Raw genomic sequence first — 13,609 nt, forward strand, 5'->3', positions numbered from 1 at the left:
AACGTTAGGTGAATCCTTCATACTATCGTATCTTATTTTCTAATGGAATCATTCTAGCAGCTACCAAATTCACTTTCCCAATTTCCTGTTGATTAATTAAAAGTAGAAATTGAATAATAAAACATTTGTACCCTCATATATATCCCGTAACAATAAATAAATAAATAAATAAATAAATAGAAGGGATAGAAGAAGTTTTTTAAGCAAACATTCTGGAGTTGAAAAGGAAAAAAATAAATAAACAGCTTTCATGAAGGGTTCTCCCTGTAACCCTGTTTGAGGTGCACAAATTCGAGATTTCCAGAAAACAAAACAAATTACAAATATATTCAGTAAAATGCACTGGAAAGAATGTCAATGTGCCTTTCTTACAAATCTTTCGTTCTAATGCAGAGCAACAAATGTATTTTGGCGAAAATTGGAGTTGCAAGCTTAAAACTCCACAGGAAAGAGATCATACACAATTCCTAAGTGAATCCCCTGCCCCTTGGAAGAAAAAATAAGAAAGAACGAAATCTGCAATAAAGATACCAACCAGAGATAAAACAACAGCTGAAGTAGTTGACTCCCCAACACCCTTAGCACCACCAATGGTCGTTACACCCCAAGCACAGCTCACGATTGCAATTATTCCACCAAAAACCTGGGACTTCATCATGGCACTAATAATATCCCATGACCGAAGTGCTCTCCGAGCAGAGTCCAAAATCATTATGTAGCTAACTCCGTAAACACTGTCAGCCAAGAAGGCACTAGCTGCCATCCCCACTATGAAACACATCAGGGTCAAAAAAGGCAAAGCTACACAAGAAGCAATTACCCTAGGTGTGACAAGGTAATCGACAGGATTTGCCCCGAGAACTCTCAGTGTGTCAGTCTGCTCAGAGACCTGCATGGTTCCGAGCTCCGCGGCAAAAGAACTTCCAATACGACCTGCCACCACAATTGATGTAACCACAGGGCTTAGTTCACGAGAGAAGGCAAGAGCTAAGACCCCACCAATGGATCGGTTCAGCCCTAACCGGGTGAATTCCCGAACAAATTGGATAGTAAATGCCATCCCCACAAAAGCTGATGTCAGAAGACAGACCCCGACTGATTTAGGACCAACTCTTTCCAGCTGTTGGAGGGTGTTTTTCCAGTGGATTTTACCCTTGAGAGCCCGGTATATTACTTGCCCTGCCAAAATGAGAACTGATAAGCCCCTCCACAAGTACCTAGGAGGTGACCAGTTGGCAAATAAAGTCTCCATCTCAAGAGTGGGAGAATGATTTATGCTTGAGCTTTCATCGGTTGGTACAGCATCTGGAAAATAGTCATTGGAATTAGGAATGGCTGACAATGCTGTACGTTGGATGGGTTTTAGTAAATGAATAAATCCTCCAGCAGCATGAGGTCTTTGAGCACAGTGAGAAAAAGTACGTGTTCTGATTTCGGTCCATTTAAAATGTCCAGTAGTATCTCTCCTGCAGTTGGTCCAGCAACTCTGGGACTTAAAGCTATAATTCACAAAGTAATTCAATCATTAGGTGCAAAAAACTACAATAGCAGTCTATGAACTACTTCAAAATGGAACAAAGAGGAGATACCTGCTAGAAATGCAAGGCATAGACTGCAATAACTGAACTGTATGCATGATCAGCCCTTCTATTCAACTCTAACACAGTTTTATTCAGAAAATAATTCCTTAAATCTCTACTTTGCCAAGTATAGGTGGTGGAAAAATATAACGCCTCATGCCAGAACACTCCTTTAGCTGGTGACCAGGCAACCTAAATCAGTTTATAGTAACAAAAAAGTTCTAAGATATGAAGATGATGATTCATAGAATGGAAGTGTGCAATTTTGAAAGCTGAGAAGCCAACACTAGATATTCTAGTACTAAGCTAGATGCAACAATGCGATCAAACAATCTAAAGTGACCTCAAAACATTAATTTGGACAGTTAATCTTCAAAAGAGAGATATTTGAGCATCTTCAAAGATAAAAGCACTAGTCAAATGAAAAAGAAGAAGCCTGAAAACAAGATTTATTTTTTACTTTTCCAAATTCTCTCAAATAAATCTCTCTCAAACTCTCTGGTACATTAAAGCTTATATTGATGATTTTGCCACAATACTATCATATGAATACTCAATGATAGTTGTGATTGTCAGGCAAAGCCCACAAATTGACAACAATGGAAGGAAGCCAAGAGCATCGTGAATTGTTAAAGGAATCCAAAGCTTTAGAGCAAAATCATGATCAGCTTGTTAGAGTTTTCTTTTGCTAACAATTAGAACGTCATTTAACACTACACCTGGATCCTTAAATCCATTTCCCCAAAAGCTAAAAGTCCTTTCATGTAGTCTATTAACTTGCTTTCTAGCTTATCTTGCTCCTAACGACTTCTGCCTATTTAGCCACCTATTTCTATGCTAGAAGGCCAGAAGCTAACAAGCAGTGAATTTACAAGTTTACATTCAACTTGCAGTTTGGAAAGAGTTTCAAACGTGACTACGTGAGATAACATTATAAAAAAGGATCAAAAATCCATTCAACTAATCCAAGCCAGCTGAAAGCAAGGCAAATAATACTCCTATTTCACAAGGACTCTAACTCCGTATGAGCATCAAAAGACTCGATCATGCCCGAACCCACTGGAAACAATTGAGATACTTCATCAACAAAACTCAATTCAAAACTAATCAGTATCAAGGACCTGCAGTCCATCCATTCCGACATTAGCCATCATGATTTATAGTGTGAACTCTATAAGATACAATGGCATACGACATTGTTTAACTAAATCACTATGTGACGATTTTAATATGTATATACAGTAAATATAAAAGAAAAATAAAAAGTAACAAGCAAATTAATAACTCAAAAGAAAGAACACTTGTTCAATACTTTTGTTTTTCAAGTAGAGATCAAATTAAAACAAACAACCAAGGCATCAAGTTGAAACAATACGTCCACCTAGTTTCAAAAGCGCATGCAATCAACAAAATGAGGCAATCATCAACCTTAGTAACCTACAATACAATGTTTTAAAGCAAGTGCAATCGGTAAATAATGCATTCTTGAAAACGTTAAGTTCAATTCACCCAAAATAGCACAAGCTCCTAACGCTTGCCATACACAGATAAAGCATAAACAATAGCTCCAGCACTTCCAGCTAAAGACCTGAAAGAGAAGCACATCGCGTCGTTATATGAAGAAATGAAAGATCCTTTTTATCAACAAATACAATATTGTGAAAGGTAGAAAAATGTGCAAACAAGTCAATGGCATGAACGATATTTTTCCCAATTAGTACATAGTACAAATACAACACAAATGCTTGTTGACCCGTTTGCATGCCATTAACCTGTTTGCACATTTTTTTTCTAGCTTTCACAGTATCGTATTTGTTGATAAAAAGGATCTTTCACTTCTTCATATAACGACGCGATGTGCTTCTCTTTTAGGTCTTTAGCTGGAAGTGCTGGAGCTATTGTTTGTGCTTTATCCGTGTTTGGCAAGTGTTAGGAGCTTGTACTATTTTGGGTGAATGGAACTTAACGTTTTCAAGAATGCATTATTTTACCGATTGCACTTGCTTTAAAACACTGTATTGTAGGTTATTAAGGTTGATGATTGCCTCATTTTGTTGATTGCATTTGCTTTTGAAACTAGGTGGACATATTGTTTCAACTTGATGCCTTGGTTGTTTGTTTTAATTTGATCTCTACTTGAAAAACAAAAGTAATGAAAAAGTGTACTTTCTTGAGTTATTAATTTGCTTGTTACTTTTTATTGTTCTTTTATATTTACTGTATATACATATTAAAATTGTCACGTAATGATTTAGGTAAACAATGTCGTATGCCATTGTATCTTATAGAGTTCACACTATAAACTGTAATAATCCCTCTCTCAATCAAATCCCTCGCCCAAATTCACCTTTTGACTCCTACCCAGATATCTAATTTCACAAATTCTTCTTAGTTTCTATATTTTAACTGATTAAAACCCTCATTTTCTCCATAATTGAAGCTATAATTAGAACTTTGTCAACCACATTGAATCTAGCTCTAAAAAAAAAGTACTCACAACAATCAATTCACACACACCAACATTATATGAAATACAATTAAAATTCCGGAGATAAAATACTGACAATTGACAACAATTTGTTCAATGACAAAATAGAAATCTAATTCTAATATCAAAATTGAACGAATGACGCATAATTAATAACCAATGACAATTTATAGAAACAATCGGATAGCAATTATGCGTCGAAAACATAATTTAAATTATATAAAGAAGATCGGATAATTCGAAGGAGATACATACCTTTTCTTTGTCTGCTGTAGTGAAGTTAATTCAAAGTATTAAATTCAGATTTTTAAAATTTGAAGATTGGAGTTATTCGGGAGAAAAATGGAGGAAACAGTGAACTAAGAACAGCGAACTGAGAGGAGTGAGAAATTTGACGACGAAGAAATGATATAGGGAGGAATTGAGGATGGGGAAGAATGATAAAGGGAGGTAAACTTTTTTTTTTTTTTTTTTTTTTTAACTTCTGATTTTTTTTAAATGAGGTCTTTTTCAATTTAGTTTATAAGTTAATCGTGTTTGTAATAACTTTTAGTTTATAGGTTTTCTTTTTTCCGTCATTAATATGGCTTTGTATTTATTGGTTTTACTCGTAGGTTACACAAATATGAAATGATTTTACTCGTAGGTTACACAAATATTATTTTCCAATGTGAAGTATATACAAGGAAGGTCGTATAAACATTGAGATGTTTATCTGACGTTTGTAAGTTTAGGGTTATTTAGGAATTGATGTAATTGTCAAAATGTATAAGAAAATCGACTATTAAAATAAACAAGGAAAATCTTGCACCCAAGCAAATAATTGTAACAACACTTTCATGAGGAAACTATGTTACAACTTACAAACTTACAACTCTTACAAGTTACAAGCCAATTAAGAGAATCGCTTATTGCATCTAAAAAATTATATCCAGTATACATACTTGAACAATCAAGTCGATTCAATACAAATACAATTCCAAAAAAATTCTAACAGCTGAGAAACATGATTATCCCCTGAACAAGGTTCGTAGGAAACCAAATATACTGCAACAAAAACTCTTTCACCTCAACAAAATAAATAATCACAAAATTCTGCGAAATCTTTACAAAGAATCTCAAGCGTGGCGTATGTCCAAAACCGCACACACCTGTAGTATGTTACGTCGTTCTCTGAAGTCACATCCTCTGTTCATCACAATGCTACACTTGGAATTTCATCATGTACCAAATACCTTCCTTGGTTTAAAGTGATTGATTATTAGGAGGAGACTGGGGAGATCCATTTTCAAGTAGAAAGCTTCTACTACAGTGTGACCTGTTCGTACTGGAAGAAGATGCAAGATATCTCCCTTCTCCACTATGAAATATTATATCAGCCCTTTGCGCCTTCCCTTTGCTTGGTCTTTTCCCTTGGGTCCCTTCATAATCTTCTTGCATATCGTGGATGAAACCACTATGCAATGGGTCAGAAATTTCGTAAAGAAGCCTCAAAACTTGCTTAATAGAAGGTCTACCTCGAGCTTCTGAATGTGTGCACCATTTTATGACTGACACAACAGTCTGAAGCTGATCATAGTCGAAAAACTCTCCAATTTTGGGGTCCACAAGCTGTGAAAGTTTTGTTTCTGAAGTAAAGAAACTTTGAGCCCACTGTACCAGGTTTCTGTTATCTTGTATAACTCTTCTTCCAGTCACCAGCTCCAGCAACACCACACCATAACTGTAAACATCACTCTTCTCTGTAAGTTCCCGAGTGACAACATACTCTGGATCCATGTAACCTGGAGAAATTCAAAATGTAAATTTTTTACTCTAGAAGCAGGTTTAAACCATGAAGTTGTTGTTTCTGCCTACCTGGAGTTCCTCGAACTTCAGTATTTATTGGCTCAAAGCAGATTGAACCATTTTTGGCAGCATACACAAGACCAAAATCTGCAACCTGGAGAGGATAACAACAGAAGTTTCAACATGGTAAAGTTTTGGAAAGAAAACAAGTTTCAGTTATTTGAATCAGATACAAATTTGAGGGACAAATGGGTTAAAAGAAAAGTCATTCTTCCTGAATCTATGAAAATGATGAAATAATCATTACCACAACAGCGGATCAATTGCAAAGTACAAGTACAATTACTGTGAATATTTCCATAAATTATGATCGTGATAGAGAGAAAACTATAGGACTAGAATCTAAATGTACAATTCTAGTACACTCTTAATTATGTCACATAAAACACACAAAAAGTTCCCAACCTATAAAAACATAAAATGAATAAATAAATAAAGGGGAAAAAAAAAATCACAGCCAAGTGACCAACAAGTCGAAAAGTACCTTAGCTACAAAGTTATCATCTAATAAAATGTTGCTGGACTTTATGTCTCTATGGCAAAGAGGAGGGTCACAATAGAAATGAAGGTACTCCTGCATGTAAGACCTCAAAGTGTAAGAAACCAGGCAAGATAAGAAATACCATAAATAGCCTAAAATCCAACTGTGTACAACAGTTTAAAAAAAAAATTTGAGGTTACCAGAGCATTTGCCACATCAATTGCAATCTGGATTCTTGTCTGCCAGCAGAGTGGTGCTCTGTCTGGAGCTGGAGAAACAGAAAGCCGTTGATAAATAAACAATTATGCATTCAAAATTTTATACTCTCCTAGAATGAGAGGTGAAAGTAGACAAACTCACTGTGAAGGTGATCCTTCAAGCTTCCGTTTTGCATATATTCATACACGAGAAACCTGCAAAGGAAAATAGTATGTGTTAATACTCCTTTTAATTTTTTATTTTTTTTACTTGTTCCACTTTGACTTTGAGCACTGCCCAAGTACCCAGTACCCACACATCCTTCTATGACCATTTTTATTTACTGTCATATAAAAAAATATGGTATTATATAAAGTTATTGGATTTGTCTAAATTTAGATAATTAAATTCCACTTACTATAAATTTTGCTATTTGGAAATTTAAAAATATTAATGGTCAAAGGTGTGCATTGCTAATCACAGCAAGTCAAAGAGGAACAAGTTAAGAAAAACAGAGAGTATTTTCTACTGGTGGGTGGTTGCATGCATAAGCCTTCAGATCTTTTAAGCACCTTTCTTGCTTTTGAATGCAAAAACCTCTAAGAGCTACGAGATGACGATGATGTAATCTAGCAAGAAGCTCAATTTCTCTACAAAATTCATCCTCCGCTTGGTCTGAAACTTTGTTCATCTGCTTCACTGCAGCTATCAATCCATCACTAAATTCAGCTTTGTACACTGTTCCAAATCCACCTTGTCCAATGATTGTACTAAAGTTGTTAGTCGCCTTCCTTGTATCCTTGTAGCCAAATTCCCGAAACATGGAAGAAGGTCCTGAAAGCAAGTTTCAGCACATGTTATAAGAGGATGGCCAAACACAGAATGTCAAGGTTTGTGCACTATGGCAGACAAAGAGAAGAATGATAAGAGTAGTAACTGGTTGGTAATACTATCATACCATCTGGCATCCGTCCAGAAGGAGCTTTAGATTTCTTGAAGCTACCCCCTGAATCATCAAGCTCTTTACTCTTTCTGCGAATCAGAAATACTAAGACTAAAAGTAGCATGAAAGAAATTACTGTGACGCCAATTCCAACACTTGTTATAGCTGTAAGTTGATAAGAGTGGTGATTCTCATGAGGAGAATTGCCCGATATGCCCAATGACTGACTTGGGCTCGCAGTCAGATCTGGGTTTGGAGATGCCAGAGGAGGTGAGGATGCATCAGAAACTGTAATGACATAAACAGTGGATAAGAATCATAACAGTGTAATCAAGACAAATCTAGCTTCTGTGCGTCAACAAAAGATATGCTTCGTAGATCTGTAAAATTAATATGAAGTATGATAGAGGAAAAGAAGGGAATAAACAGCTTGATTCAGAAGCCTGTGCCTACCCCCCCCCCCCCCAACAGACACACACTCTATACAGCATTAGTGATGTCCATCCCTAGAAGATGGATAGCTATGTTTACCACTAAAAATATTGGTCAAATGAATGAAAACGATAAATAAAGTACCACTTTTGGCCTGAGAGAATTATAGAAGGCATAGCACAACTTCATCATTTAGCTAATAAGACTTAAAGGAGTGTTACAATATCTCCAACAAATAGAGATGAGCCAATATATAAACAGTTTAATACACTGTACGATACATTGCCATGGAAACTAACCACAGGAATCCTGTGTTGGCACAAATGTCAAATTTGACAGACAAGTTTCTACAAGGACAATATCAAAGCAAAATCAGGAGCACTCGGGATTAAATAATGGTCCTAGCAGTTAACAGATCTTGTAGCCATGAACCCATGAAAATAACAGTTGATTGACATAACTACAAGTTCAAGATCGAGAAAATGTAACAACTGCCGCTCCTTTGCAGCAAATAACATAGCCAGGCTTGTTTTCTTAAGAATACTATACTCCATTTCATCTCAAAAGAGAAACCTTAATTTCTCAGTTCTAACTATCAGTGACAAGGGCCGACAGGCTGCACCTCATCCAGTCATCCACCACACTTTTTGACTAAAAGGATAAAAGCACAGGCAGCTAACCAGATCCCTCAAGAATTGACCAAGTATAGCCAATGATACCACAGCTAGCTAATTACTAATTAGATCCTATCTTGCACTCCTGAAATCCTTTTTTTGCCAAAAATATTTAACACTTGAAGGAAAAGAAAGTCATTAAGTGGACCTTCCCCTTTCTCATTGATGCCATTGCAGTGCTTATTTCATTGTTAGATCTGCCAATAATGTCTTCTCTTCTCAAAAAACTGTCATTCAGCATAATCGCAGTCTAGATAATTAATTCCTCACGTGATCAAATTTGTTCCATAACCAAAATATCTTTTCATCTCCCAAATCTATTACAGTGCATACCTATAGGACATACAAGACCTTTCATAATAGCTGAGATTTATATGTAGTACTCGTCACAGAACACCATGGTATCCTTGTAGACAGCAGCTAAGTGTCATGAATATAAAAGATAAAAAAAATCACAACCAAAATTAACAATGCTGGCATTAAAGCAACCCATAATTCTATTTATTCTCTAAGTTGCCCATAAAAATTATAGGCTCACTTTGGCATTGATCCCATAACAGATTGATATATGTCAACACACCAGGGAAAGGGCTTAAGTTAGCAAAATATAATGGTGCAATGTCAACAGGGAAAACTAAAGGGAAGAAAAGACCATGATTCATATCTTCTCAAAGAGCTCCAACAGCAATTGTAATTAAGATCACGCTACTTTCTTCATAAAGTTTAAATTATAAAACAAAGATATAAATTATGTGTTATTTAAATGATATCATAGTCACTCTTATCATCTAAGAGATCCTTAATAACAGTAAGTATGTGACTACAAGATCTTTCATTACTGTAGATTAAAAGCAACTGTAATTGATAATAAAAAGTACCTGTGGCTCTAAGCCTTGGAACCCCAAAGAAACAACTGGCAAATCCAACTGCAGATGCATTGTCAGATTGACTGGCAAGAGCAACAAATGTAGCATCTCGACAAGTGATCAACGTAACATTATCTTGAACTACAATTCTCTGACGAAGATACGTGAGGCTAGCGTTTATACACTTCTTGCACCCACGATCTCCTGAACGTGCAAGTTCACAACTTTCAGTTACATCAGCAAAGCCTGGAGACTGCAACATCTGTGCAACGCTGGTTCTACTCTTGCACTCATAATTAATAGGAATTTTGGTCCCAAATCTGCAAAAAGTTGTAGCATTTGCAGGCACTCCATAGAGCTCTAAGGTTTGTGACATTGACTGGAGACAGACTTCAGAAAGATCTGAACTAACCCCAAGATTTCCTGTTGCATTTGCATAATGGGAAATAGAAAGTGCAACATATGCATTGATGTGACGACAACATTTTCCACGGGCATTTGTTGAGCAAATTGAAGCCACCAGAGTAAAATTGGTTCCACTTAAGCTCAAGGGGCATCCTGAGAGATGAAAGGAGTTAAACTAATTGACCTGAAGCGCCTCATACAGGCAAGCAATAATCATAATTCTCAGATTTATTGACATCGTAAAATACAGTATATGAGCAAAATAGTACCACCTCAGACAGCACCAAACAAAAAAATAAATCAGAATCTTAAAAAAAATAACTAAAAGCACAAATAAATGTAGTAGAGTTGCAACTTTAAGAAGAACACTGGAAAATAAAAATAAAAAAAAATAAAAAAAAAAAAACCTGAAATCACAGCCTAAATGCTTAGCTTGGAAAGTACTTTTTATCTTTCTAAAACAATGTCTTTTTGTGTGTGTGTATATAGAGCACCAAAGGCTATGATGTATACAGAATCGATTCGAGGCCTCGGCTAAACACCCTAGCTGACATCTACAAATAATAATGCTTAAAATTTGACAGAAACAGCAACAAACAAATCCATCTCTTAGGTATGGAGAAAGATAAAATTAACATATAATAATAACAACCTCCAGTCCTCCTGGAATGGCATGATAATCAATCTAATTCAGAAATTATAAATTCACTAAAAATTCTCAAACCACCTTTAAATCAGCCAAAAGTAATAATATTGTCAAGCACTCAAGCAGCATAAAATTTGACATACATTATAGTCCAAAACCATGACCCCTTTTTATCATTAATATTATTATAATTTTATAAAGAACTTAGAAGATAATGCTCAAAAATATTATCCACATTATGAAATTTCTTGAACAATATGACAAAATATTAAGAGATAGTTTCAATAATTCAACAGAAAAATGCAATAATAAAGCATAATAACACCAACACCAATTGAGCTGGAGCCTGGAGAAACAACCCACTTCAAAGCTCAAACTAATTCACAAAAAAAAAAAAAAAAAAAAAAAAATTGCATCAACCCATCAGCAGAAATCCAGTATTCTTAAAAAAAGTAGTCAAATTTTCCTTTTTCTCAGTCAAAAGTAGGTCATAATCAGTCAATAAATTTGAGTACTTGAACCCTAAACCTGGGCAAAACTTAAAGAACATAATGTTTAATAAATAAACCCACATTTCTATTTTCCACCCTCTAAAAAATGGAAATAATTAAAGAAACCCAAAAGAAGAAAATTACAAGAAGAGTGGAGAAACAAACCTGTAAATGCAATAACTGTAGAAAGTTGCAGTGGAATAAAAATGAAGATTGCAAAAAAAATAGAATTGCCCATATTATTAGAAAGTGAAAGTGACACAAAAATTTACAGAACACCTTGGAGTTGAGGACTTTGAGGGAGGCTGCTAGAGAGAGAAGAGAGAGAAAAGGAGTGAGAAGAAGAGAGAGAGTGAGTGAGGGGGTTTTTGGCAATTTTTTGTCTTTTGACTACACTTGGGAAACTCTGCAAAAAATAATTTTTCTCACTCTATCTCCAGGTCACGGACAGGGTTGCAACTTATTTGGTGTAAACTTGCAATTATTCTTCTTCTATAGCTTCATAGCCAATAAACGGTTTTAGCCGTTTTCTTGTACTTGTTGTAATAAAAAATCACCCAATGGATATTTTAAGGGTGGTTAATTAGCGATTTTATGGGTAGTTTTGCATTATTTTTATTTTTTTTACCTTGTTAAGATTAAGTGAAATTTGTATGTTTTTGGTGTTGAGGTTAATAAAGATTGAGCAATACAAGACTTTAGGTTAATAATACATGGCTACTTACCAAAAAAATAACAAGTTACTCCGTAATTAATATTGTACTTGTATAACATAGGGGGATTGAAAGAGCAGAAAAAGTTACGAAATATCAAATATAGTGATGTAAACGTAATTTAAATACCACCTCTAAAACTTTAACCAACAAAGCTAGTCATTATCCATATCAAATCAACTTTATTAATCACGTACAATATGATGTAAGTAGCACGGCAAATGATAACTGTATAGTGGCCATTACAAGAAAAATAATAGAGTTCAATAAACGACTTTAGGATTTAGGTATCCGATACCCAATTGGCATTTCCAGCAAGCAAACCTTGCCTTGGTTGGTCGCTTATACCAATTGCAAATCCACCCACGCTAAGCAGATCATTCATTACGCTTTTAAGTTTATGTCATTGCGTAACTTTGCAACCCTTTTTCTCCTTTTTCCCCTCTTTATTAAGAGATCTTAAAGCTTACTTATCCCTTGTATTAAAGTTCTTCTTTATTTTATGTGGCCAAATCATTGAATGTACGTATAAATAGCTGAAAGACCCATCTAATAAAAATTACCAAAATTTAAGACAGAATATGTCTCAATCACACTAATATATAACAATAATAATAATGGACTAGCTTTTATTGCCTTTGTAAATGAAGTATACTTAATTCATTTCAGTAATTTAATTTAACGATCGATTCTCATCTGCTATGGAATCTCAAGTGAAAACCATGTCTTGATGTAACCCATCATCACAATACACAACCTCTTCCTTGTGGCTTTGGATATGAAAGTTGGTCTATGGTCCACTATAGATGAAACTACTTAAAGCTAATGTATTGTCTTTAATTTAATTGCCCCCCCCCCCAATTTTACACATAAATTCAAACCAAAAAAATGATGCATTCGTGGTTTATACTCCGTATTAATTTTTAGCTCTTTCGATGCACGGGCTATTTTTAAAGATTGTTTTTCTTAAGGTGTGTTTTTAAGAAAATAAAACACTTCATTTTCATAGTTAAAATATGCAAGATATGAAATGCATAGTCTTTAGGGTCTGAAGTGAACTGAAATAAATATTTTATAAGAGAAGGAAATTAGGAGCTGAACCGAATTGAATTTTAACGTATGAGAACAGTACAGGCCCTAATCATTTAACGTTATATCATCTATATTTTAGTTAGTGAAAATGTAAAAAAAAAATAACATTGATTACATGTAATGAATTAACTTTATTAATGATTTTAATATAAATGTTTTGTAGAAAAAATTAGGAAAAAAATAAATAAATGATAAGTGTGACATGTGGTGAAATTGATATTTAATTGTGGAAAATAATTACCCATAATTTATATTCTTAAACTTGTTAGTCTAAAATATACTTTGTATATGTCATGACATTATAATTTATACATGTAGGGTATCAAGGTGTGCAAATTAGATTGTAGACATATGTGTCAATATATGCCTTGAAATAACGCAAATATATAGAATAGTAGTAACATAATAGCATATGAAATACAAGTATCAAATTATACTAGCATAGTGTCTGTGCGATGCACGGTTTATAAATCAAATTATTAAACCCGTAGGAAAAATAAAAATAAAAACAAAGGTAATTCATTTACTATTAAAGGACTTGGTTACTAATGGTCAATAAAAAAAAAATTAAAGGAACGTTATTTGAATAGTATTTTATGTTATTTGAATTTCTTTTAATTTTTTATAATGTTATTCTATTAATTGAAAAATAATTGAATAATACTCCACATAGCTATATAAGAAGTGGACTAATTTATTTATATCTACTGTTGAGAAAAAACTAAAATTTTCTTATCATACCATCCGCATCA

At 34.4% G+C, this 13,609-nt stretch overlaps 2 protein-coding genes across 4 annotated transcripts; both read right to left on the reverse strand.

The window, feature by feature from the left end:
• Positions 1-246: 246 nt before the first annotated feature.
• On the reverse strand, positions 247-4,790 carry LOC110682272 (protein TRIGALACTOSYLDIACYLGLYCEROL 1, chloroplastic-like). 2 transcript variants are annotated; one of them, XM_021858585.1, is made up of 3 exons: positions 4,324-4,790; positions 1,590-1,756; positions 247-1,499 (listed from the first exon to the last, which is right to left on the reverse strand). In XM_021858585.1, exons 2-3 carry the CDS (start codon positions 1,634-1,636, stop codon positions 455-457), a joined length of 1,092 nt encoding a protein of 363 aa, XP_021714277.1. In that variant the 5' UTR covers positions 1,637-1,756; positions 4,324-4,790; the 3' UTR covers positions 247-454. The 2 variants fall into 2 exon arrangements, with proteins under 2 accessions (XP_021714277.1, XP_021714267.1); XM_021858575.1 differs by having other exon boundaries at positions 1,590-1,772.
• A 98-nt stretch (positions 4,791-4,888) lies between these two features.
• LOC110682261 (probable receptor-like protein kinase At1g49730) lies at positions 4,889-11,545 on the reverse strand. 2 transcript variants are annotated; one of them, XM_021858556.1, is made up of 9 exons: positions 11,218-11,545; positions 9,523-10,068; positions 7,533-7,826; positions 7,168-7,429; positions 6,758-6,810; positions 6,598-6,665; positions 6,401-6,490; positions 5,926-6,010; positions 4,889-5,852 (listed from the first exon to the last, which is right to left on the reverse strand). In XM_021858556.1, exons 1-9 carry the CDS (start codon positions 11,288-11,290, stop codon positions 5,314-5,316), a joined length of 2,010 nt encoding a protein of 669 aa, XP_021714248.1. In that variant the 5' UTR covers positions 11,291-11,545; the 3' UTR covers positions 4,889-5,313. The 2 variants fall into 2 exon arrangements, with proteins under 2 accessions (XP_021714248.1, XP_021714256.1); XM_021858564.1 differs by having other exon boundaries at positions 7,554-7,826; positions 11,218-11,543.
• Positions 11,546-13,609: the final 2,064 nt, after the last annotated feature.

Source organism: Chenopodium quinoa, unplaced genomic scaffold (genome assembly GCF_001683475.1).
Source record: "Chenopodium quinoa cultivar QQ74 unplaced genomic scaffold, ASM168347v1, whole genome shotgun sequence".
NCBI classification, from domain to species: Eukaryota; Viridiplantae; Streptophyta; class Magnoliopsida; order Caryophyllales; family Amaranthaceae; genus Chenopodium; species Chenopodium quinoa.

Bases quoted from the DNA above. Each gene is read 5' to 3' on its own strand.
- LOC110682272 (XM_021858585.1), bottom strand. From the start codon at position 1,636: ATGCATACAGTTCAGTTATTGCAGTCTATGCCTTGCATTTCTAGCAG. The intron at 1,500-1,589 runs GTATCTCCTCTT...TGTGAATTATAG, and splicing joins ATGCCTTGCATTTCTAGCAG to CTTTAAGTCCCAGAGTTGCT.
- LOC110682261 (XM_021858556.1), bottom strand. From the start codon at position 11,290: ATGGGCAATTCTATTTTTTTTGCAATCTTCATTTTTATTCCACTGCAA. The intron at 7,827-9,522 runs GTACTTTTTATT...ATGTCATTACAG, and splicing joins TCCAAGGCTTAGAGCCACAG to TTTCTGATGCATCCTCACCT. The intron at 6,811-7,167 runs GTGCTTAAAAGA...TTTCCTTTGCAG, and splicing joins TGCATTCAAAAGCAAGAAAG to GTTTCTCGTGTATGAATATA.